The 27,265-nt window shown below is 39.3% G+C and overlaps 1 protein-coding gene across 1 annotated transcript; it reads right to left on the minus strand.

The window, feature by feature from the left end:
* Positions 1 to 7,982: 7,982 nt before the first annotated feature.
* slc22a17 (solute carrier family 22 member 17) lies at positions 7,983 to 27,075 on the minus strand. Its single transcript, XM_062991230.1, has 10 exons — positions 26,902 to 27,075; positions 24,471 to 24,996; positions 21,396 to 21,499; positions 20,939 to 21,093; positions 19,584 to 19,749; positions 19,110 to 19,225; positions 17,198 to 17,303; positions 13,639 to 13,862; positions 10,823 to 10,934; positions 7,983 to 10,644 (listed from the first exon to the last, which is right to left on the minus strand). Exons 2-10 carry the CDS (start codon positions 24,927 to 24,929, stop codon positions 10,368 to 10,370), a joined length of 1,719 nt encoding a protein of 572 aa, XP_062847300.1. The 5' UTR covers positions 24,930 to 24,996; positions 26,902 to 27,075; the 3' UTR covers positions 7,983 to 10,367.
* Between the last annotated feature and the right edge of the window lie 190 nt (positions 27,076 to 27,265).

The raw sequence follows: 27,265 nt of genomic DNA on the forward strand, positions 1-27,265 counted from the left end.
CTGCTTTTAGGCAGTGGCAGTGATCAGGTAGTGAAAAAAAACATTCACACTGGTAAGACCAAGCAAGTTCATACCTTCTTTTTCACCTTCCTAGCAAGAATGAATGCTGATGTATCTCTGGAATAATACAATTCAACAATTACTTATAAAATAGAAATAGGTTTGAAAAGTGAGGTAGTTAGTAGTTTGGGAACAATTAGTTATTTTAATAAACAAAATATATGTTTTAACCTTAAATAAATATCATACAAGCATGTTCTATTTGCTTCACACAATCATTCTGGACTGTAATCCATTAAGCAGTTTTAATATACAGTTACATCACAAAATTAGTTTCTTGAAAGCATATTTACCTCTGGATGACTGAAGTTCAAAAATCCATTAGTGGTCAGGCCATCCTATCCCTCTTTTATAAAGCTAGCACTCTCTAAATATGGTATCTGACATTGTTAGATAGGAGTGTTGGGGTTTTTATGTTTGATTAATGTGAAGGGTGGGGTATAAAGACTTTTCCACATGATTGTGGTTGTATGGAGAGGGAAATTGACAGCATCTGCCAACAAACAACCCACTATAAAAAACCAAAAACTCCAAGATATAACAATTTAATTTGTAAACAAAGACAAATGTGCATTGTGTTTGTGAGTAAACGCACATTTTTTATTATTCTGTGTAATGTACCTGGATTAATCATTTATTTAGGATTTTGATATGATTATACATAGATGGTATTACACCCATTGCTCCCCAGAAATGTAAACACGTGGGTAAGATCTTCTTACTGTAGTGGGTAAGATCTTCTTAATGTAGTGGGTAAGATCTTCCAACTGTTTTATGTGCGTAGCATTTTAAAATTTCATTATTGCTTAATTATTGTACTAACGGCTGCAGAAATAAAGCAATCAAGTACATACTATGTTTTGTTTAAGCAAGGCAGAGGCAATAATGTTTTTACAAAGAAAATCTTAATCATTCTCTAACATGACTCCTAGGATGTATTTAGAAAGTGACACATCCTCTGACTAAGTAATATGCCTTAAACAGAAAAAATGATCACAGCTGCTTTTCACAAAAGGCTTTGGCTGCTTGTCATATTTAGCAGCAGTTAGCAGGGCTCAAGGTCAATTAGCACCTGTTGACACTATTCTTTGTCTGATTGGCGCTTCGTTGTCTCCTCTCTTTTGTCCTTGTGTATAAAGATAACCCTGTGAAATTCCTGTCCAGTGACAACATTTGAGAAGCACAGGCTGCTTTACACTCCATATACGCTTTCTGTGGACAGAGCAAAAGGAAATGTAAAACAACACAACCATGATGGACGTGTACATATCTTATCATTGCTGCTAATCATCAGCAATGCCAAATATTAAGTGCTAGTGCTATTATTAGAGTAGATCTTTTCATCATGTATCTGAGAACTATTCTCTTACTAATGTGGGAGAAGTGAGTGATAATGTCTATTGATTGCGACAAATTTGTTTGGATTTTTGACCTAATTTGGGGAAAATAATTCCCACACTTAAAATAATTAATAAGAAAAACACCAAACCCAAACCAACACTCATTTTATTATAAACTATTGGTTGACTGAAAAAATTAAAAATATACAGTATCTCTTTGATTCTACTTTAAAAGCGGGGCGTACCAAAATACTAAGATCTATACTTCTTAAGCATTTTACGTTTCACTTAAAAAGTGAAAGCAATATGCAAAATAGAAGCATTTTTGTACGTGTGAATTGTGTGCAATATACAGTGTATCACAAAAGTGAGTACACCCCTCACATTTCTGCAAATATTTTATTATATCTTTTCATGGGACAACACTATAGAAATAAAACTTGGATATAACTTAGAGTAGTCAGTGTACAACTTGTATAGCAGTGTAGATTTACTGTCTTCTGAAAATAACTCAACACACAGCCATTAATGTCTAAATGGCTGGCAACATAAGTGAGTACACCCCACAGTGAACATGTCCAAATTGTGCCCAAAGTGTCAATATTTTGTGTGACCACCATTATTATCCAGCACTGCCTTAACCCTCCTGGGCATGGAATTCACCAGAGCTGCACAGGTTGCTACTGGAATCCTCTTCCACTCCTCCATGATGACATCACGGAGCTGGTGGATGTTAGACACCTTGAACTCCTCCACCTTCCACTTGAGGATGCGCCACAGGTGCTCAATTGGGTTTAGTCCATCACCTTTACCTTCAGCTTCCTCAGCAAGGCAGTTGTCATCTTGGAGGTTGTGTTTGGGGTGTTATCCTGTTGGAAAACTGCCATGAGGCCCAGTTTTCGAAGGGAGGGGATCATGCTCTGTTTCAGAATGTCACAGTACATGTTGGAATTCATGTTTCCCTCAATGAACTGCAGCTCCCCAATGCCAGAAACACTCATGCAGCCCAAGACCATGATGCTACCACCACCATGCTTGACTGTAGGCAAGATACAGTTGTCTTGGTACTTCTCACCAGGGCGCCGCCACACATGCTGGACACCATCTGAGCCAAACAAGTTTATCTTGGTCTCGTCAGACCACAGGGCATTCCAGTAATCCATGTTCTTGGACTGCTTGTCTTCAGCAAACTGTTTGCGGGCTTTCTTGTGCGTCAGCTTCCTTCTGGGATGACGACCATGCAGACCGAGTTGATGCAGTGTGCGGTGTATGGTCTGAGCACTGACAGGCTGACCTCCCACGTCTTCAACCTCTGCAGCAATGCTGGCAGCACTCATGTGTCTATTTTTTAAAGCCAACCTCTGGATATGACGCCGAACACGTGGACTCAACTTCTTTGGTCGACCCTGGCGAAGCCTGTTCCGAGTGGAACCTGTCCTGGAAAACCGCTGTATGACCTTGGCCACCATGCTGTAGCTCAGTTTTAGGGTGTTAGCAATCTTCTTATAGCCCAGGCCATCTTTGTGGAGAGCAACAATTCTATTTCTCACATCCTCAGAGAGTTCTTTGCCATGAGGTGCCATGTTGAATATCCAGTGGCCAGTATGAGAGAATTGTACCCAAAACACCAAATTTAACAGCCCTGCTCCCCATTTACACCTGGGACCTTGACACATGACACCAGGGAGGGACAACGACACATTTGGGCACAATTTGGACATGTTCACTGTGGGGTGTACTCACTTATGTTGCCAGCTATTTAGACATTAATGGCTGTGTGTTGAGTTATTTTCAGAAGACAGTAAATCTACACTGCTATACAAGCTGTACACTGACTACTCTAAGTTATATCCAAGTTTCATGTCTATAGTGTTGTCCCATGAAAAGATATAATGAAATATTTGCAGAAATGTGAGGGGTGTACTCACTTTTGTGATACACTGTATGTTGTATATTATTGCGTGTGTTCTTATTGTGCATCCAGTTTCTATTAATTTTGGTTATGATTCTAGGTAAGTTTTTATTAACTGTAAACAACAGCTGGATAAACATAGCCACCTTAGGGCAGACCGACTGGCAAAGCAGCCACAGCACATGAGCCGGAGGGCTTCTGCCTGGAATTATAATGTGATGAATCACCATTCTTTCCAAATACCACAATGCCATAGCTTACAAAGCTTGAAGTATTTTTAGCAGATGATAAATAAATATCTATGCACACTATTAATCCCTACAAAAATAGAGAACAAAGAGAATAGTGCTATATTAGAATAGAATATTCCAGATGACCATTCCTTTGCTTCTTGGTCAAGAGTAGCGTTTGTCGTGGAGTCCGGCCATAAAGTTCTTGTTAATTGTTGTTAAGCGATCTTATGGTTGCGACTAACACATCTGTCCCAGCTTTCATCAGGTCAAGGGGTTTTTCTGTGTTCTGGTGAGATTGCTAAATCTTGGGCTTTCTCTGATGAGTTAGGTTTGTTTGTTTGTTTATTAGGATTATTAGGAAATGTTTTACATTTTGGTTACATTCATGACAGGAACGGTAGTTACTCATTACACAAGATTCATCAGTTCGCAAGGTTATATCGAACACAGTCATGGACAAGTCATGGGAGTTCACATGGCTTCTATGCCATAAGTTTGGAAATTTTATACAATGTTCCCAATAGTGTCTTCTGTAATGTTCAAGGTCTTTTTTAATCTATATACCCATTTTTCTTTTTTCTTGCAATGAAATTATCTTTTCTCTGCAGATCCTTATTTTCTGATTGCAACTGGAAAACCCAAATGTAATGAGCACTTTACAGACATGGGTGAACTAAAGTACAGCAGTAAACCAACTTACTAATAACTAATAATATACAAATATTTCTAATATTATAATTAATTTTGGGAAGGGATACTATTGTAATATACACCGACCAGGCATAACATTAAGACCACTGACAGGTGAAGTGAATAACACTGATTATCTCTTCATCACAGCACCTGTTAGTGGGTGGGATATATTAGGCAGCAAGTAAACATTTTATCCTTAAAGTTGATGTGTTAGAAGCAGAAGGATTTGAGCCAGTTTGACCAGGGCCAAATTGTGATGGCTAGATGACTGGGTCAGAGCATCTCCAAAACTGCAGCTCTTGTGGGGTGTTCCCGGTCTGCAGTTGTCAGTATCTATAAAAGTGGTCAAAGGAAGGAACAGTGGTAAACCGGTAACAGGGTCATGGGCGGCCAAGGCTCATTGATGCACGTGGGGAGCGAAGGCTGGCCTGTGTGGTCGGATTCAACAGATGAGCTACTGATAATGTTATGCCTGATCGGTGTATATTATACAATTACATTTTTCCCAAAACTTAGTTATGCTTACACATTAATACAAAAACAGAGTGGTTTAAACAATTTTATTTTATTTAATGTGTTTGTTGTAATTTCATCAAAGAGCTATTAACGTAATTACAGGTTTGTCAAGAACAGATAAAAACGTTAAGCAGTGTTATGTCAAGTAGTATAGAATTATAGTAATTATTTTCACTACCAACATACAACCATTAAAAGTGCATTTTTTCAAAAAAACTAACAAACTGACAGAAGTCATTGGAAGAAAAGGCTACATTATGAATGTATTTACTTTCTTTGGCCCATTTCCCCCTCTTGTGCTCAAAGCATTACTGGAATAGCAAATAAAACAAAATTGTGATAACACTAAAAATTTTATCAGCTAGTGCTCCAGCCTTCTCACTCTGCACACTTTACAGCACTGAATAAACACCTGGGGCCATGTATATTCTGCACCCTGTATGTATAATAATAATAATGCTAAGCACCTATCTGTGTAAATATAGATGTTTTTAAAGTAAATTGGTGAGAATGCATGGATTCCTCTGCATAATTAGAGACTTGTGTGCATAATTTACGGTAGAATAACAATTACTAAACTAGTAAACAGGAAAGAGAATTGATTTTTGCTTCTAATGCATTTACGCTTCTAAATTTTAATAAATTTAGCTTTAACTAGGCAAAGTACTGTTTAAAAACTAATAGAGAGGTTATATAATATACAAGTGGTGGCCAACAGTAAGAACACTAGTAAAGATGCTTTCTTTTTGCATTTTCTCAAATTTGATGATTTTTTTTTTTTTAATTAAAAATCATATCAAGCTTTGAAAAGGTGTACAAGAATTTCTGAATTTCTTAGTGTTTGTTGTGGCCATACTTGTAATAAGCAGCAAAACTATGGCTGCATAGAAACTTAAACAAGTTTATAATGAGTAGATTAAGTTCACATACTTAGTCGTCTGAGCATGTGCATCAATAGAAAGGATGAGACTGAAAATCTGACCTTTTGTACAAATAAACTGACATGGCTAAATTTACAGAAGTGCTTACATGCCAAATACTAAGAAATTCTAAAATGCATGTATTCAACTTTTAACTCTAATTGTATTGCTGATTATATGATTTGTAATGAAAAACACCTATTAAAATTGAGGAAAATGCAAGATAGAAGCTTTTTACAAGTGGTCTCAGACTGTTGGTCTCCATAATATACAGCTGAAAGTGTCCACAAATTACTCATGTACTAAGTGGTCTAACATTGGCTTATGTGTGATATTTGAGATATGCTAAGAATAATGAGGGTGGGTAGCACCGTCACCTCACAGCAAGACTTCTTTCTGTGTGGAGTTTGCATGTTCTCCCTGAGTCCGTGTGGGATTCCTCAAAGCACTCCAGTTTCCTCCCACTAGTCCAAAAATATGCAGTCAGGTCAATTGAAGCTACTAAAAGCTGCCCTTAGTGGAAATGTATGTGTTTGCCCTGTAATGTGGCGGCCTGTCTGGGGTGTTTCCTGCCTTTCGCCCAATGAATCGGACCCAATGTAACCCTGACCAGGAGAAAGCGATGGTAAAACAGACAGTGAATGAATGATAATGAGCAGACATACAGTGTATCACGAAAGTGAGTACACCCCTCACATTTCTGCAAATATTTCATTATATCTTTTCATGGGACAACACTATAGACATGAAACTTGGATATAACTAAGAGTAGTCAGTGTACAACTTGTATAGCAGTGTAGATTTACTGTCTTCTGAAAATAACTCAACACACAGCCATTAATGTCTAAATAGCTGGCAACATAAGTGAGTACACCCCACAGTGAACATGTCCAAATTGTGCCTAAAGTGTCAATATTTTGTGTGACCACCATTATTATCACTGCCTTAACCCTCCTGGGCATGGAATTCACCAGAGCTGCACAGGTTGCTACTGGAATCCTCTTCCACTCCTCCGTGATGACATCACGGAGCTGGTGGATGTTAGACACCTTAAACTCCTCCACCTTCCACTTGAGGATGCGCCACAGGTGCTCAATTGGGTTTAGTCCATCACCTTTACCTTCAGCTTCCTCAGCAAGGCAGTTGTCATCTTGGAGGTTGTGTTTGGGGTCGTTATCCTGTTGGAAAACTGCCATGAGGCCCAGTTTTCGAAGGGAGGGGATCATGCTCTGTTTCAGAATGTCACAGTACATGTTGGAATTCATGTTTCCCTCAATGAACTGCAGCTCCCCAGTGCCAGCAACACTCATGCAGCCCAAGACCATGATGCTACCACCACCATGCTTGACTGTAGGCAAGATACAGTTGTCTTGGTACTTCTCACCAGGGCGCCGCCACACATGCTGGACACCATCTGAGCCAAACAAGTTTATCTTGGTCTCGTCAGACCACAGGGCATTCCAGTAATCCATGTTCTTGGACTGCTTGTCTTCAGCAAACTGTTTGCTGGCTTTCTTGTGCGTCAGCTTCCTTCTGGGATGACGACCATGCAGACCGAGTTGATGCAGTGTGCGGCGTATGGTCTGAGCACTGACAGGCTGACCTCCCACGTCTTCAACCTCTGCAGCAATGCTGGCAGCACTCATGTGTCTATTTTTTAAAGCCAACCTCTGGATATGACGCCGAACACGTGGACTCAACTTCTTTGGTCGACCCTGGCGAAGCCTGTTCCGAGTGGAACCTGTCCTGGAAAACCGCTGTATGACCTTGGCCACCATGCTGTAGCTCAGTTTCAGGGTGTTAGCAATCTTCTTATAGCCCAGGCCATCTTTGTGGAGAGCAACAATTATATTTCTCACATCCTCAGAGAGTTCTTTGCCATGAGGTGCCATGTTCAATATCCAGTGGCCAGTATGAGAGAATTGTACCCAAAACACCAAATTTAACAGCCCTGCTCCCCATTTACACCTGGGACCTTGACACATGACACCAGGGAGGGACAACGACACATTTGGGCACAATTTGGACATGTTCACTGTGGGGTGTACTCACTTATGTTGCCAGCTATTTAGACATTAATGGCTGTGTGTTGAGTTATTTTCAGAAGACAGTAAATCTACACTGCTATACAAGCTGTACACTGACTACTCTAAGTTATATCCAAGTTTCATGTCTATAGTGTTGTCCCATGAAAAGATATAATGAAATATTTGCAGAAATGTGAGGGGTGTACTCACTTTCGTGATACACTGTAAATGTGTATTTAATAATTGGCTGTAGAAGGCTATTAATTGGACAATTATCAGTGTTTTAAAACTGAAATCACCATAAGTTTAATTACATGATGCAAAACTTGTGTTTTATCATAAATATTAAAAATACGTGTACAGATTACTAGCAGAGATTCTCATTATTAACCAGACAGTGGCAACCTAGTAGAGAACTTGGACTAGTGACCTTCGATTACCAGTTTAGTGCCTTTACTGCTGAGCAACCACTGCCTTACATACAGGTTCAAACATACATACATCAACACATACAGTACATACATACATATAACCCTTTAATGGTTTGACAGAATGTGAGTATTTAAAAATTTTAACCAATTCGAATACCTGTTACATAAATACTAGCATTATTTCAGCATATATCACTTAGAACAATCAGAACCATAATATCATCATAAAGCAATGATAAATAACAAAATATCTGAATAAGTTATTTTCTGTCTCCTTTTGTATTATGCCTACAGGCCAGCAGCATATTCTCTTACAGTTATCAAGAGGGAGAAACCTTTTTCCTATTTCATCATATCTTCTCTATTTTAGTTTAAATAACATTTTAGTTAATATTTACAAAATAAAAAGTAATGTATTGAGCCCTTGTCTCTAAAAAGTGTAGTTGATGCAGTAAGTACAATTGCGATTGAAATTTTTCAACCCCCAATGAAAATTGAATGCCACTTTTAAAGGGCCAGTGATAGCTCAGTGGTTAAGGTACTGGACTAGTAAACAGAAGGTTGCCGGTTCAAGCCCCGCCACCACCAAGTTGCCACTGTTGGGTCCCTGAGCAAGGCCCTTAACCCTCAATTGCTCATCGTGTTCTGCTCATTGTGTAAGTCGCTTTGGATAAAAGCGTCTGCTAAATGCTGAAAATGTAAAGACTACTGCAGTCTTAGCCATGTTTCTAATATGCAATCAAACATCACACTCTTTTGATGTTATTAAGGGGGAGTCGAGAGAGATGCCCAAAAAGTTAAGAGAAGATATAATTGCCTTGCACCAACAAGGAAAAGGATACAAAAAGATAGCAATACAGATAAAGCTTCACACATAGTTCCCAGGTTTAAAGTTGAAGGAATCCTGGCTACACTACCTGGACATGGCAGAAGAAGAAACTATTACTGGCTCCCCTCAGATTCCTGAGGAGGCAGGTGGTCAAAAACCAGAGTGCCTGCACACTGAAACCTCTTGATGCATGCTCAATAATCCAGGTACACACATCCACAAAGTTGAATCAGTTCATCTGTCCAAACGAATTGATTGAATTTTGTGGAACTGCACACTGAATCCTCAGTACTGCTGCCACCAAATCTTGCTGCAGGTCTTTTGCACAGTAAGACGTAAATTAAAGGCTGAACGTTTCCATGTCTAAACTTCTAGATGTACACCTCTACTGACCCAAAGGCACAAGGAAAGTCATCTCCAATATGCTCAAAACTGTATAAATAAGCCACAAAAGTTTTGGGATTCTGTTCTGTGGAGCGATGAAACAAAACATTTTTAAAGTTCTATGGATCAGCAAATTGTCTGGATAAGAAAAAATGAAGCATACACTGAAAAGAATGCTCTACAGTAAAGCATGGCAGTGGCTCGGTGATGCTCTGGGGCTGCTTTGATTCCACTGGTAATGAAAACCTGCAGCGTGTGAACGGATGGATATAAAGAAGGCAGCTAGAGCACATAAACCCAAGAATATTAGTTAACTGAAGGCCTCAGGAAGATTTCTCAGGAATGCTGCCAGAAGCTGGTATCTGGCTGTGCATCATGTTTGCAGCCGGTCATAACAGCAAAAGGATGCTTTACTAAGTACTAAAGATGCTTGTCATGAACGAGTTGAATAATTCTGAGACTGCAGTAGTAATTAAAAGTGGCATTTTGTGTTGAATTTAAAGAGAAACAACTTGTTATATTAGTTGTGTTCAGCTATTTTAATTGTTCATGTTTAATTTGTTTATTGCAAAAGGCTGAAAGTTTGTCAGTGTTGCTAATAAACCCAATTTGCAATGGAAGTCGAATAATTTTGATTGCAACTGTATGTCACTCAATGCTATATGGGTTGAATTTGAGGTTGCTAATGCAGAGCTTGTAGAATGTTACCTACGTAGTTACCACTTGTTGCATGGTACATGTAGTTGGCACTGATTGAATTAACTGTAGTGGAGCATTAAGAAACTACATCACAGAGCCCAGTTTGCTCTTTACATTGTTCAGTTTTTCATCTCTCAAACAGCAGGGGCCTGAATGGACTCCACATGCTGTAGCTCCGTTCAGGCATGTTAGGAATGATAAAAGATGAAGGTTAAGAGCGCTTAAAAGTGCAGTCCATTGTGCCCCCATCTTGCCCTCTGCTGCATGAATATGGTGAGAAGAGGGGGAATGGCTGAGGTGAACAGGTGCATACACAGGATCAGCTAGGTCTCTGGGTTTGGTGTGGCAAGCAAAGGAACATTGTCTCTCCTCTTTCGGCCCAGCGGGGGGCGACGGTACTGCTCACCATCAGCTAGTGTCTGTGGAAGGGGCTTCCGTTTGCTCTCAGGAAGCAGCAGGATAGAAAGAACAGCCAGCAGGGCTAAAGAAGAGTAGACCACATGGTGTAAGAAGTAGCCATAGTGGTTCCGCAGGTCCATCAGAGGAGAGCTAAGGCGACCTACACAGCCCAAAGCCAGGATGGCACCGACCCCACTTCCCCTGAAAGAAACAAGGGTGCATGGTTAATGATCTGCTTAAATGTATCTAACAACGTTTAATTGTTAGACTATCCTACGAGACACTAAAAATCTGTAATCGACAATAAACACTTACTGATGTGCACAGTTAGGAAATGCCTATGCCTAAACTGTACTATGCATCAAGCTAGTAGTATTACCTGATAATAGTAGGCATAATTTCAGCAGTAAAGAAGATACAAAGTGAGGCAGCAGCCTTCGAGGAGAACAAGCCCATCACGGAGAAGACAGTAATGGCTGACTCACTCAGATCTACAGAGAAAAACATACACAGTTTTGGATAATGCCTTAGAAAAATAAAATGGTTAACGACTTGGTTAAAGTGATAACCAAAACCAACAAAAACATCCTTATAAAATGTTGTAGCTAAAAAGCAGCTTACGTTTGTAACTAAATACAATCCATTTACATTTTTTGGCATTAAGTATAATACTGAGATATATTTTACACATATTGTGAGAAGCCTTCTCAAAAGAGTGATTGTTAATATAGCTGAAAAGATCAGAGACATCACTTTTAATGCCATTTGTTTTAACAATGGGATGTCTAACAAGCTCATGGGCATGTCCAAATATAGCCATATAGTATACAGTGTATCACAAAAGTGAGTACACCCCTCACATTTCTGCAAATATTTCATTATATCTTTTCATGGGACAACACTATAGACATGAAACTTGGATATAACTTAGAGTAGTCAGTGTACAGCTTGTATAGCAGTGTAGATTTACTGTCTTCTGAAAATAACTCAACACACAGCCATTAATGTCTAAATAGCTGGCAACATAAGTGAGTACACCCCACAGTGAACATGTCTAAATTGTGCCGAAATGTGTCGTTGTCCCTCCCTGGTGTCATGTGTCAAGGTCCTAGGTGTAAATGGGGAGCAGGGCTGTTAAATTTGGTGTTTTGGGTACAATTCTCTCATACTGGCCACTGGATATTCAACATGGCACCTCATGGCAAAGAACTCTCTGAGGATGTGAGAAATAGAATTGTTGCTCTCCACAAAGATGGCCTGGGCTATAAGAAGATTGCTAACACCCTGAAACTGAGCTACAGCATGGTGGCCAAGGTCATACAGCGGTTTTCCAGGACAGGTTCCACTCGGAACAGGCTTCGCCAGGGTCAACCAAAGAAGTTGAGTCCACGTGTTCGGCGTCATATCCAGAGGTTGGCTTTAAAAAATAGACACATGAGTGCTGCCAGCATTGCTGCAGAGGTTGAAGACGTGGGAGGTCAGCCTGTCAGTGCTCAGACCATACGCCGCACATTGCATCATCTGCATGGTCGTCATCCCAGAAGGAAGCTGACGCACAAGAAAGCCCGCAAACAGTTTGCTGAAGGCAAGCAGTCCAAGAACATGGATTACTGGAATGCCCTGTGGTCTGACGAGACCAAGATAAACTTGTTTGGCTCAGATGGTGTCCAGCATGTGTGGCGGCACCCTGGTGAGAAGTACCAAGACAACTGTATCTTGCCTACAGTCAAGCATGGTGGTGGTAGCATCATGGTCTTGGGCTGCATGAGTGTTGCTGGCACTGGGGAGCTGCAGTTCATTGAGGGAAACATGAATTCCAACATGTACTGTGACATTCTGAAACAGAGCATGATCCCCTCCCTTCGAAAACTGGGCCTAATGGCAGTTTTCCAACAGGATAACGACCCCAAACAACCTCCAAGATGACAACTGCCTTGCTGAGGAAGCTGAAGGTAAAGGTGATGGACTAAACCCAATTGAGCACCTGTGGCGCATCCTCAAGTGGAAGGTGGAGGAGTTCAAGGTGTCTAACATCCACCAGCTCCGTGATGTCATCATGGAGGAGTGGAAGAGGATTCCAGTAGGAACCAGTGCAGCTCTGGTGAATTCCATGCCCAGGAGGGTTAAGGCAGTGCTGGATAATAATGGTGGTCACACAAAATATTGACACTTTGGGCACAATTTGGACATGTTAACTGTGGGGTGTACTCACTTATGTTGCCAGCCATTTAGACATTAATGGCTGTGTGTTGAGTTATTTTCAGAAGACAGTAAATCTACACTGCTATACAAGTTGTACACTGACTAAGTTATATCCAAGTTTTATTTCTATAGTGTTGTCCCATGAAAAGATATAATAAAATATTTGCAGAAATGTGAGGGGTGTACTCACTTTTGTGATACACTGTATATGCCCCTATTTAGATTTGTAAGAACAGCAGGAATTTGTTGGCAGCTATAGACATAGAATGTGCTGTACAAGAATGTTAATCAATTACAAAATGACAGCAAATTAAAGAGCAGTCACATGGAAAACAACTCTTTTTACCTCAGCAGGGTTCAGATGAGTGTGCAGGCCATTAAGGCAAGAAATATTACTGTTGTATTTCTACAGCTGTTATGAAACTCAAAGACGCCTAATCATGCAATTTTTTTAAATATCTACATTTTCATCTACAGATTAACTGTATTGATACAATTTATCGGTAACAGTGCTACAATAAAGTATTGTGTAAGTGTTCTTTAATGAGTAACAAAAACCTATTGTGCTTCAGGAAGACATTGCTACATCATTACACAGCCACCATCAGAATTCCTGCAGTTGCTCTTTCTCTGTGATTTCTGATTAGATTAACATCTGGGATGGTCATGAGCTTTTAAAACTAATTCAAAAATTCAAAAATAAAAAATTGGTAAATTCTGACCACATTCTGCACACTGTGATTAAATCTGTAATCTCTAATCATGAACCTGGACTAGATTGGATAGTTGTGGCTCATTAACACAAACTGATGTTGGCTGTGCCTTTCTGCCTCATTTATAATTATAAAACTAGCAAGCCATCATATATTAAAATGACTGCATTCTGTACATGTGTCAAAGCAACAAATCATGTTTAAACGTTTAGATGTGTGTGTATATAGTAACACTCAAAATATGTACTTATTACCCTTGTGACACTTTTTATGTACTTACATTCCATCAGGCCAAGTAAGATGAGAGAGGCAAGCCCCATCATCGTCATAGCCAGCAGCAGGATTCCACGACGCCCACACCGGTCCACTGTTGCCCAGAGCAACAGCCAAGCGCCAGCTCCTGCACAAACAGACAGCAGATACGTCCAGTAGAAGCTGGGGGTGGTGCCTCGGACATCACCCCTAAAAGAGCTGTAGCAGTGACTTATGCCATGAGAGATGAACCTGTAAGAGAGAGACAGAAGTGGAAAATGAGAATGATAAATTAAAACTATATAAAGTCCATTTCAATTTTCTAATAATAGCTCAGTCCCAAAAAGGATGGTACTCGTTATGTCTATTTATGTACTTTATTAAAGACTTTATATGTTAACATTCGCTCTACACACCATATAACAAATCAAATAATGAGAAGATGAATTTGGATTTGAATGTACAAACAGGTAAGTGCAGTTAGATACCATTTAATAGATATCATAAGCTAACCCAAAACAGCTATATGGATGATTGAGATGACTGCCAGCTTATCATTTACGGCATCTAGCATATGATTTTAACCAAAGCGACTTTCAACTGTGACCAAATTCAGTTTAAGCAATTGAGCATTAAGAACCTTGCCCAAGGGCCCAACAATGGTGGTGGTTGGGCTTGAATCGGCAACCTTCTGATCACTAGTCCAGTAACTTAACCACTAAGTTACCACTGACACTAAGCTGCCATTTATCGTACCAACTGTTTCTTCTACACTTAATACTGATTAAATTATAGCTGTAATTATAATTATAGCAGTAAAATTATAGCAGTAATGTAATGTAACATCTTTACATATGCTTATAAATGATAAATAAATTATTGGCTCTGAAGGGCTGAACTTGTGTAATTTTAGTTGTTAAGCTATGTTATCTGCTGCTACAAACAGGCATTTTTGTCTAGTATTAATATATGGATTAATGCAATGCTAAAACATTTTGGAATCGTTTTACATTTGGCTCAAATGTATTAAGGCTTAGAGGTTTTAAATGTTTTATGAATATATTCATACCTTGTCATATTTGAGTCTGATTCCCTGGAACTATAAATTGCAATATTTAACATGTAGCTACAGTTAAAAAAAAAAGTTTTAATAAAGCTAAGCAAAATATTTGTTTGGCATTTTATTAGCAATGTGTTTTAAAAAGTTTTTTCACAATTACTGATATTTTTTATGAACACCATACAGATAGAATTGAATAAAATACCTTTGTCATATACAGTGTATCACAAAAGTGAGTACACCCCTCACATTTCTGCAAATATTTCATTATATCTTTTCATGGGACAACACTATAGACATGAAACTTGGATATAACTTAGAGTAGTCAGTGTACAACTTGTATAGCAGTGTAGATTTACTGTCTTCTGAAAATAACTCAACACACAGCCATTAATGTCTAAATAGCTGGCAACATAAGTGAGTACACCCCACAGTGAACATGTCCAAATTGTGCCCAAATGTGTCGTTGTCCCTCCCTGGTGTCATGTGTCAAGGTCCCAGGTGTAAATGGGGAGCAGGGCTGTTAAATTTGGTGTTTTGGGTACAATTCTCTCATACTGGCCACTGGATATTCAACATGGCACCTCATGGCAAAGAACTCTCTGAGGATGTGAGAAATAGAATTGTTGCTCTCCACAAAGATGGCCTGGGCTATAAGAAGATTGCTAACACCCTGAAACTGAGCTACAGCATGGTGGCCAAGGTCATACAGCGGTTTTCCAGGACAGGTTCCACTCGGAACAGGCTTCGCCAGGGTCGACCAAAGAAGTTGAGTCCACGTGTTCGGCGTCATATCCAGAGGTTGGCTTTAAAAAATAGACACATGAGTGCTGCCAGCATTGCTGCAGAGGTTGAAGACGTGGGAGGTCAGCCTGTCAGTGCTCAGACCATACGCCGCACACTGCATCAACTCGGTCTGCATGGTCGTCATCCCAGAAGGAAGCTGACGCACAAGAAAGCCCGCAAACAGTTTGCTGAAGACAAGCAGTCCAAGAACATGGATTACTGGAATGCCCTGTGGTCTGACGAGACCAAGATAAACTTGTTTGGCTCAGATGGTGTCCAGCATGTGTGGCGGCGCCCTGGTGAGAAGTACCAAGACAACTGTATCTTGCCTACAGTCAAGCATGGTGGTGGTAGCATCATGGTCTTGGGCTGCATGAGTGTTGCTGGCACTGGGGAGCTGCAGTTCATTGAGGGAAACATGAATTCCAACATGTACTGTAACATTCTGAAACAGAGCATGATCCCCTCCCTTCGAAAACTGGGCCTCATGGCAGTTTTCCAACAGGATAACGACCCCAAACACAACCTCCAAGATGACAACTGCCTTGCTGAGGAAGCTGAAGGTAAAGGTGATAGACTAAACCCAATTGAGCACCTGTGGCGCATCCTCAAGTGGAAGGTGGAGGAGTTCAAGGTGTCTAACATCCACCAGCTCCGTGATGTCATCATGGAGGAGTGTAAGAGGATTCCAGTAGCAACCTGTGCAGCTCTGGTGAATTCCATGCCCAGGAGGGTTAAGGCAGTGCTGGATAATAATGGTGGTCACACAAAATATTGACACTTTGGGCACAATTTGGACATGTTCACTGTGGGGTGTACTCACTTATGTTGCCAGCCATTTACACATTAATGGCTGTGTGTTGAGTTATTTTCAGAAGACAGTAAATCTACACTGCTATACAAGTTGTACACTGACTACTCTAAGTTATATCCAAGTTTTATTTCTATAGTGTTGTCCCATAAAAAGATATAATAAAATATATGCAGAAATGTGAGGGGTGTACTCACTTTTGTGATACACTGTATACATAAGTACAGAAAATTCAGTTTCTGCACATCCCAGCTCGTTTGGAAGCTGCAGCCAATAGGGGTTAAGGGCCTTGCTCAAGGGTCCAACAGTGGCTGCATGGCAGAGCCAAGATTGAAACTCTCAACCTTTCAATTGACAGCAAAAATCCCTACCCACTAGACTACCGTTGTTATCATTATCATGCTGGTAGAAGCTATTACACAAAAGCAAATTGTGAATATAAAGTGATGCACACAACAGTCAAAACCAAGATTCATCATGCAAAGTTTATCCAATCTTCAACTTAACAGTTTTGGTATGTCTGTGCCCACTGAAGCTTTGGATTCCTGTTTTTTTAATGTGGACTTCCGTTTTTGTAGCATATCCACCTCATTGACGTATTGTGCTGTCTGTGATGCTTGTCCGCTCACAACAGTTATAACAATTTGAGTGTGTCACCAATTTACTATCCTGTTTTATTTGTATGTACTGTGTTTGTTTGTGAAGCAATTATCTTTATTGAATTAAAAGTACTGTATAAATAAAGTTATCCTAGTTTTTATTGTTGTTTAAGTTATACAAAATTATCACACTGAGTGGAATTCTGTATAATAATTTTTGTATGCCAGTTTTCCTAATACTTTATTTTACCTGTTTTATACATAACCCATGCTGGATTAATTGTGTCCCAAATATCTAATAAAAAGGCAAAATATAAAAAATTACACTTACGAGGTGAAGCCCAGAACACACAAATTTTTCCAGATGTTTCGGCTCTGGAGTAGCTCAGGGAAGGACAGGTGGGGACGACCAGACTGAGGGGGCTCCGAATCCAGCTCTACATGACAATATTACTGTGATTAACATTTCATTCTATATTCATACATTCTATCAAAAAAGAATCCAAACTGTCACAGGAAAGAGAGGCATTTCGAGCCTAGAATGTCAGTAGAATTGTCACAGTTAACATTATATTCCTAGTGTACATCACAAGTGAACACTTATGTTACAGTCTGTACTTCCATAATGATATTATAAGTACAAAATGATAAAGCTGAATGTACACTATATGGACAAAAGTATTGGGTCACCCCTTCTAATGATTATAGTTCATTATTAATTATCTAATCATAATTATTAGTTAATGTTCCAGCCACAACATTTGCTAACAGGTGTAATTAATCAATTATATAAAAGGAATTTATATGCTTCAAACTTTGCAGCAACAGTTTAGGGAAGGCCCTTATTTGGGGCTCACCACTTTGCCCAAACACTACAGACATATTTTTAGAGCTATTTAAAATATTATTCATGTTCAGGTCCACGTTTAGTGTGGTTACTCTCCAGCGTTCTTGTAATTTTAAGGCTGTTTTTTTTCTTGCCGCTGTTGCCCTCGGCTTGCTCATCAGGTTTTTCGTTCTGGAATCTAAAAAGTTGCTTTAAGACAATGTTTACTGTAAAAAGTGCTACACAAATAAAATTCGACTTGACTGCTTTTTTTTTTACATTTACATTTTTGGCATTTAGCAGCAGCTTTTATCCAAAGAGACTTAAAATTATGACTGAATACAACTGAAAGCAATAGAGGGTTAAGGGCCTTGACCAACAAAGGCAACTTGGCAGTAGGGCTTGAACCAGCAACGTCAAGTACTGTAACTGCTAAGCTACCATTGTTTTTTTAGGTATGCATTTTTTTTATTTTTATTTTTTTTTACCCCTTTTTCTCCCCTTTTTAGCGCATCCAATTGTTCAATTAGCATCGTGCTTCCTCTCTGTCTATGCCGAACCCTGCCCTGACGGAGGTGATTGAAGCTAACCCGTATCCCCTCCGAAACACGAGCAGCAGCCAGATGCATCTTTGCCACCCACACATTGACGAGTTTGGCGCCACCTAGCGTTGCATGCGGAGAGACACACCCTAAGGGCACCCTCTCCCATCTCTGTGTAAGCGCCTCCAATCAGCCGGCAGAGAACGCAATCGCATTCTGACAGAGAGAGACCCACATCCGGTTCTTTGTCCCACCCCCCACATGAGCAACCGGCCAATCGTTGTTCATATAGCCACTCAGCTTCGAACCGGTAAAGCAAGGCTGGATTCGATACCACGCTTCTCAGAATCCAGCCCTGGTTGCAGCGCGTTTCTTTTTACCGCTGCGCCACCTGAGCGGCAGGTATGCATTTTTTTACATGACAATGGCAAGTCATGTGTTGCATGTCTTACAACAGCATGGTGCATATTTAGAGATTGCTACTGAATGTTAGACTGGTCTGCCAACATTCCAGACCTTTACGTCATTGTCAAAAATTTCCACATTTTGCTCCTCATAATGCACCACATATGTGGTTTCACAGCTTGCATATCATAGAACATAAAAACTACAGCACTTTTGTATTCTTCCTTATGTACATTGAAAGTGAATAAAGAACAATCTAGGAATTTTTTTATTTATATTACTAAAATATGGATTTTGCCAAACATGGTACAAACAGTTAATAATATAATCACAAGAATCCAAACCCAAATTCATTTTTACTCAGTGGTTTACTGGTGTTCCATAAGCATTTCACATACTGTTCCTACTTTTCTAGAATGAAGGTAAATAAAACGAATGGTGTTATGGAGGTACCACATTTATAAACAGACCTGTAAAGCCATCGTCTTCTCTTTGTCGTTCACTGTGTTCACTGAATGAATTCATGTCACCTGTTCTCTCTGACAGCAACGACCAGCGTGGAGACTCTGGAAAAACACCAGGAATACTGAGGACACACAAACAGATACGACAAAGATAAACTGTTAAAAAGAGGAGAATAAACGACACGTGGCACATATGCACATTATTGCTGGCAGAGTGGTCTGTAGCTATAGAGTTGGAGCTACGGATGCTGGCTAATGTCTTTGAGTTTCTGAGGGAATTTCAGATCAATATGCTTTAAAGACTTTTAAATGCAGTCAGATTTGATTAATCTCTTAAGTGTAACAAATGTTTCATTCTTGTGGTTAATGTAACAGGAAGCTGTAAAGCCAGTACATCCTTCTCTACAACACAAATGTACTGTAATCCTGACCATTATTACAGACATTGAAAATTGATCTTAAATCAATGCAGTCACTTACCCATAGCAGAGGAACAAACAGAGAGGAGCTGTTCCGGTTCCTAACAGTCCTCGCCATGATGGGCAACCTACAGCCACACCCAGTAATAACAGCTCACCAGCCACTGTGGTCAGTCCAGCCAACATGGTGACCAGGAGTCGCATTGAGGGGTCACAAAGCTCCAAACCTTTCATTAAAAAGACATGAGTTATAAACATATTTAAAGATTAGAATGAACAGAGCTTTATGAAACACAGCATTCATTTAAATAATGGGAAAAATCTGTTGAACATTCAAGTCCCTATGTAAACTTTAAGCCGATCAGTAAAACACTACTTGGGATGTAAAAATAAAGTATCTTCACAGGGCTCCTACTAAGCACAAGACAAAGCGAGACTTTTCAGTCAAGCAAGCTTTACATCAACATGGTCTTTGAGCCCATTGCACAGGACAAAATCCATGCTCATGCTTTTTGTTTATGTGATCAGCAACAAACTTCAGTAAAGCTTTAAGGTGCTGATTTTAGACCCAAAACTTCTTTCATGCACATAGCTTCTAAGCATGTTGTTTAATCATTTAGCCACAGAGAAAAAAAAAACTGTGAAAACAATGACTGAAGTCATAATATTGACATGACAAATATCACGTCAGGTTCATTTAAGGGCACTACACTGACCCATTTATTTACTCAAACCTAGAGGCAATTACAAAGCACCTTAAATTTCTGCATGTTTTGGGAGAAGGGAGAAAATCTTACACTTTGGTTACATTCATGACAGGAACGGTAATTACTCGTTACACAAAATTCATCAATTCACATAAGGTTATATCGAACACAGTCATGGACAATTTAGTGTATCCAATTCACCTCACTTGTATGTCTTTGGACTGTGGGAGGAAACCGGAGCTCCCGGAGGAAACCCACACAGACACAGGGAGAACATGCAAACTCCACACAGAAAGGACCCAGACCACCCAACCTGGGGATAGAACCCAGGACCTTCTTGCTGTGAGGCAACAGTGCTACCCACTTAGCCACCCAGTAAGTGATGTAAAACTCCTTAAAGACAGTGTCCTCACAATAGGGGTAAACTGCATATTACCATAGCTAAAAATTCAGATAAAGCTGTAGTACAATTTGTATAGAGTTAACAAATTAAAAAGCAATATTTAATTGCTTCAACTTGAAAAAAAGTTATTTTACTGGTAAATTAGACAATGCACTTTAGGTTATTAAAAACCCTTTATTTAGAGTAATATTATCTTGTATTAATCACAACAAGGACTACTCATTGTTTTGTAACTGCAAGACCCAGTTTGTCCAGGATAGATTTCATAAACCGAATGCAATTTATCACAGATGTGCTCTTACTTACGGGCGATATACAGGGTGAGATACACGCCAGCAGCAGCTGCACCCAGAAAGAAACGCATGGCAATAAAGATGGGGGGTGAAGGAGAGACACAGACCAAGATGCCAAAAAACACTGATAGAGCGAGTGAGGCAAGCAGAGTCTTCAGTCGGCCGAACCTTAAAAATAAACAACAAAAAAGACAAACTATTAGTGCAAAATGCTACATCAGGCAGTCAGAAAAACATTTAAAGAAATGTCTTACTTTACTCACCGTATTTACTTATGTTTATAAGCACAAAGTCAAAAAACATCATATTACAAAATTATAATAAATATATATACTGGAAGTATGGTACATTAAGCAACAAAACACTTTGTCAAAGAGCCTAAATAAGTAAATTATATTTGTGTTTAAGTTTAGTCATGTTCTATATCACTAAAACACTTATTAATAGATCTCTGCCACATAATTTCTCACCTGTCAGCAGCATGTCCAAGGCTCAGGCAGCCTATGAGGATACCCAGTATGAAGCAGCCTTCCTCCACTGGGACCAACCAGTACTTGGTGCACACCAGATCCCACTGCCAAAACAGGAGTGAGACATGAAGTGGGCTATTAAACATTGTTAGACATTGGACTATAAAATAAAAATCCATATTATTTCAGACATAACATTCTCAAGTAGTTGTTTCTTAAAAGTTGCTGCATCATTATTGTAACTTAAACATGTCATCATGTTTCAACCTGTATGTGATTGTCTTTTTATTTTTACAGAATAAAAAATTTAACTGAATAATGGATTCTTCTCATGATTTTAGTGTGAGATTAAGCCCAACAAATGTTTTAAAGTTTTTTACTCATCTGTACCAGGGGTGCCAATATTTGTAGAGGGGACTAATCTCCATGATTTGCCTAAAGAAAATCATCATACCTTACCTCTTGCCTTTCATTACATTATACAAAAAATAAAAAAATCCTTATCTAGCTGTATTTTATAGTATAAATATTATCAATGTAAAATTACACTTAAAAAAAAAAACTCTGATAAATTATTATAATTTAATTATAATGGTTTGCATAAGTAACTAGCCCATTTACCATTATACTTAGACGAGAATTTGTCAGATGTAATTTTTAACATTAATAATGAAGGTTAAAATGTGTAAATACAGCTGGAAATGTATTTACATTTTCATGGTATCTATTTGCTTAGAACTCTATGGGTGCCTGCATGTAATAAAAGTAATGTAAAATGCACAAGTGTTTATGATGTATTGAGACATGCTAAAAATGCATAGCATGTGGAAAAGTCTGGGCCTGAACTAGGCAAACGAGTTTTAAAGTGGTTTACATTGCATTAAGCAATCATGATAAGAATGTATCATTTGCTATTTTTTCTTTTTCCATGACCACTCCCTGAGATGACACTAAACGTGGTTCAAAATGACAATTGGTCTTCTTACTCTTATTAACCTCCATGAAGCAGCACAGTTCCTATTGCTGCATGTCTCATAAGACAGTTGCTAAGTGATGTGATGAGGCAAATTGTTTGTAAGCTTCCTTACACACTCTCTCCATGGTTTAAAGTCCTAAGTAGACAGCAGGGAAACATGCTACAAACAACACAATCTTTCCATGATTAAAAAGGCGCATTGATTTAAAGTCACACTTAAGCTTTTCTACTAGTTATTTTTAAACAGAGAGTAGAATGCAATTTTAATGTCCTTCTAACATATTAAGTTTTATGGACATGGATAAATTCTAAGTCGGGTCTAATAAGTCAAATTATAGGATGACAATTCTCTACAATTTAATAAACCTTATAAGGTTATGTCTTTATAAACACATTTTAAATAGCAGAGGTATAAGAGTTGAGCTATATGGTTTTGGGTAAAAGGAAACATAGCATGTCCATTCCACAATGTGAGCTTGATGTAATCAACATACTGTACACTATATTGCCAAAAGTATTCGCTTGTCTGCCTTCACATGCATATGAACTTGAGTGACATCCCATTCTTAATCCATTGGGTTTAATATGATGTCGGCCCACCCTTTGCAGCTATAACAGCTTCAACTCTTTTGGGAAGGCTTTCCACAAGGTTTAGGAGTGTGTTTATGGGAATTTTTGACCATTCTTCCAGAAGCGCATTTGTGAGGTCAAACACTGATGTTGGATGAGAAGGCCTGGCTCGCTCTAATTCATCCCAAAAATTTTCTTGAGAAAGTAAGGCTTGGATGCAGCTGCTTGGCCATGGAAACCCATTCCATGAAGCTCTCTACGCACTGTTCTTGGGGTAATCTGAAGGCCATATGAAGTTTGGAGATCTGTACCGATCTCTGCGCACTATGCACCTAATCATCTGCTGATCCCGCTCTGTCTTTTTACGTGGCCTACCACTTCCTGGCTGAGTTGCTGTCATTCCCAACCGCTTCCATTTTGTTATAATACCACTGACAGTTGACTGTGGAATATTTAGTAGCGAGGAAATTTCACGACTGGACTTGCACAGATGGCATCCTATCACGGTACCATGCTGGAATTCACTGAGCTCCTGAGAGCGACCTATTCTTTCACAAATGTTTGTAGAAGCAGTCTGCATGCCTAGGTGCTTGGTTTTAAACATCATGGAAGTAATCGGAACATCTGAATTCAATGATTTGGATGGATAAGTGAATACTTTTGACAATATAGTGTATTATGACCTATATTTATAACCTATATAGTATCTGGCCTTGTAATTTCATGTCACTGGTTAAATGGAAAGTGCTTTTCTAAACAAAAATGTGTTTTCCTCTTATTGGTGTCTTTTAGACTAGCTTTTTAATAATGGTCTTGGTCCAGGCTTTTTGACACCAGTGTTGTTCATCTGGTCTCAGTACCAAATTATCTTTTTAATGTGTCTTTATGTGGCTCCTTAAACTAATTGTGCTTCATTTTGTCAATGTTTAATTTGATGGTCAACAGCTGTGTAGGAAATCTGTCAATTATCTGTTTACAGGCTTCAGAATAAAGACAACCCCTCTCACTGTGGTGTCTAATCAGCATGGTACAGAATGTTTCAAGAAAAAAATGTCATGGATGATTTAAAACAGGTCAGGGTAATTAATCACACAGAAGCAGGTGAATATAATACCATCTCAAAGGCACACAGGTTTGGCTTAGTTAATTATATTGAAGCAAAGAAAATATTAAACTAAAGCTGTGTTCTCCGTGGGGGTGGTAGAACAATGTTAAAAGGAATGCTTTTCAGCAACAAGGACTAAAAATGAATCAGGATTGATTTGTAAATAAATAGTCGCCAGTACAATTTGCCTTACACCAACATTTCTTAATAAACTATTGTTATATTCCAAATATGAGCTCAATGACAAAACTACTCTCAGAGTCAGCATTCCAGTCTCAGTGGTGCCACCATGGTTGGGTGCACTACAGCCACAATTAGTTATGTCTAACAGAGGGAAAGCCAGATGGGGTTTCACCTTACAATATGTATTTGCATGTCATAGTGGGTAACTAAATATAAAAAATAAGTCAAATAAAATTAGTACCTCAGTGACAATGTTGTTTCTCAAGCCTTCTGTGACGTTGAAGTCCCACCCAGCTTCACAATCCTCTACACCAGATCGAGTGCCATTAATAAATACATACTGGGAGCACTGCGAGAGTCCCCCACTGTCGCCTTCCCTATTGCCCTTCTCCCAGGGCAAAGAAGCATTAAGCTCCTCACCAGTAGGATTAGTCAGTGGCAGGCGGCAGTGATGGGGTGATGTCAGAGTCAGAAGGGGGTCGGAGGAAAGCAGAAAGGCCAAGAAAAGGTTGGGCAAGATGGAGAGTGCGATGAGGAGCTGCTGCTTCTTCCGTCCCAAAGCCATGACCATCACCTCACCCGTGGGGGGCAGCATGGGAGGCAGCGGAAGAGTTGAGGGTGCAGGAGAAGACGGGGTAGGTGATGAGGGCAAAGAGGGAGGGGGAGGAGGACAGGGACAAGGGGAAGGAGGGGATGTCATGGTTAAGAAGGGACAAGCAGTATGGTGGGTGGTATGGACTGTGGTGATTCACACCCTTGGTGCTGACCTGGGATTAATGGAGAGACAAATAAGACAGAGAAAGAGAGAAATTTAGACTTTTGTTTTGCATCTCTTACCATCTGTACATTATTTAAGAGAAATAAAGAGAATATGAATCTAAAACATTATGAAGATAAAAAAAAATCACAGTTGGTACATTTTATAAGGCTGTTATACTGTTATATTAGAACCATCATATCTATTAAACCTCTTTTGTTAAAGAGATCACATAAACTCCTTGAACCCATCCTCCCTACAGGCTGATGTCTCATATTACCTCCATGGTGGGAATCAATGAAGGACTGGTTTATTCTGACCTGGGATACACAATCTTTAAAGACAATGCTCCACATTTTTGGACTGACTGGAGGACCTCAAACTGCATACTATTCTTACACTGTTCATTTCACACTGCTCATTAAGTCAGTTTGAAGTCAATATAAGGTTAAATGTGATTGTAAATCACATCTGGATCCTGACTTGTCAATAGGTGTTTTATAACAACATGGTTTTGGCAAGCATTGCAAAGTTGTGCTGGCAGCAGGGTAAATCACATCTGTGGTTTAAAAAAGTAATTGCCCTCCTTCAGTTATGGCATATCACTAAATATTTTTCTGATAATTCAGCAAAACATGACAAAACACAAACAAAACAAATAAATACAAAGTACATTCAGTAAAACATTACTAATACTAAACTCAGTCACCCAGTTCACCAGTTCAACATTGAAAAAAGCTCATTTTACATCATTTGTGAGCAACATTATTAAATACTCCCTCCCATGCCGGTTCGTGAAATTATATCTTATATGAAACTCGTCCGTGGTGCAAAAAAGGATGGGGACCGCTAACCTAAAACAGTGGTAGCCTAGTTGATAGAGCTTCGGGCTATCAGTCAAAAGGTTGAGAGTTCGTATCCTGGCTCTGCCATGCTGACCCTGTTGGGCCCTTGAGCAAGGCCCCTAACCATCTGCTCCAGGGGCACCATACAATGGCTGACAAACGAGCTGGGATATGCAAAGAAAGAATTTTGTTCCACTGCACACCTGCATATGTATATTTGACAAATGAAGGCATTCTATTTTTATCTAAGTTTTATCAGGAACATTATGACACAATCTAAACTTTTTCAAAACAGTTCAGAACTTTGTTCATTCATTTTTAATCAGTATAAGGGTTTAAAAAGTCATTTCTAAGGTATTAAAACTCCACTGATACAGACTGAGTGCTATTATGAAGAGCCATCAGATGGAGATAACCTGGAACAGTCGTACCAAGGACTTGTTTACCTGCTAAAAGGGCTCAGTGACAACTCATCACAAAAGTCAAGATTTAAAAACAAAACAATACAAAACAAAAACCACAGAAAGAAGCACTTTTTGGGACAGTTGTTTATTTCTAGTAAGTTCTATTTGTCATTTCACGTTTTGTTTATTGGTCTGAAATAAAAAATAAAGCACAGTCCCCAGGTTCCATGTTGCTTTTGATGCAGGTTATGTTTAAACAATATCTGCCAGGAAGATTTTAAAATCCTTAAAATGTCTAAACATTACAAACTGCAGCTTTAAGACGGATTGGTTGTTTAAGGTTTAGTATATGGTGATTAGTACAGCCTAGTGGCTGGATGAATGTTGTTCTGGATTACATAAGTATACTAGATTATGGTGAAAAGTGCAATATTAGAGAAAGAAATGAGAAAGTAATTAACATAAACAGGGAAACTGTAAAGCTGGACAGTATGTTGTAGCTATGTACACAGAGATGTGTGTACTGTTCTGTACTGTATGTGTAGTGCCACACAGCTGATTTGCACTGACACATCAACACTGCTGATTCTCTTTAAACTGTAATTTACTCAATAAACATAGGATTTTAACCTACTATAATGGAGTTTGAATATACAAAACACTTACCCGTTCCTGAGATGTTAACCAGCCACTCGGTGTTTGAAGACAAGCCCTTTAAATGTCACTTTGTCAGTGTTTATGAGACAACGCAGTCAGTAATAAACAAGATTTTAGATCTCGTCTCATACCCGCATTGTCTTCGCTATCAGTGCGCGTCCTACCAGCTGTGTACCAACGTCCCTGTCCTCACACGGATACATAATGTCTACCAGCCGCTGGAAATGTAATGGCGTGGCCTGCCGCTGGCACAAGAAGTCCAGTCCAGCTGAAGAAAAGCCCTCCCAGTAGGAACAAAGGCTGTTGCTGAGCTTCCGTTAGACCTGCTATGTGCCGACATACGACACGCACATTGCATACAGGATCATGTCCC

The sequence above is a fragment of the Trichomycterus rosablanca genome, chromosome 3 (assembly GCF_030014385.1).
Source record: "Trichomycterus rosablanca isolate fTriRos1 chromosome 3, fTriRos1.hap1, whole genome shotgun sequence".
NCBI lineage: Eukaryota > Metazoa > Chordata > Actinopteri > Siluriformes > Trichomycteridae > Trichomycterus > Trichomycterus rosablanca.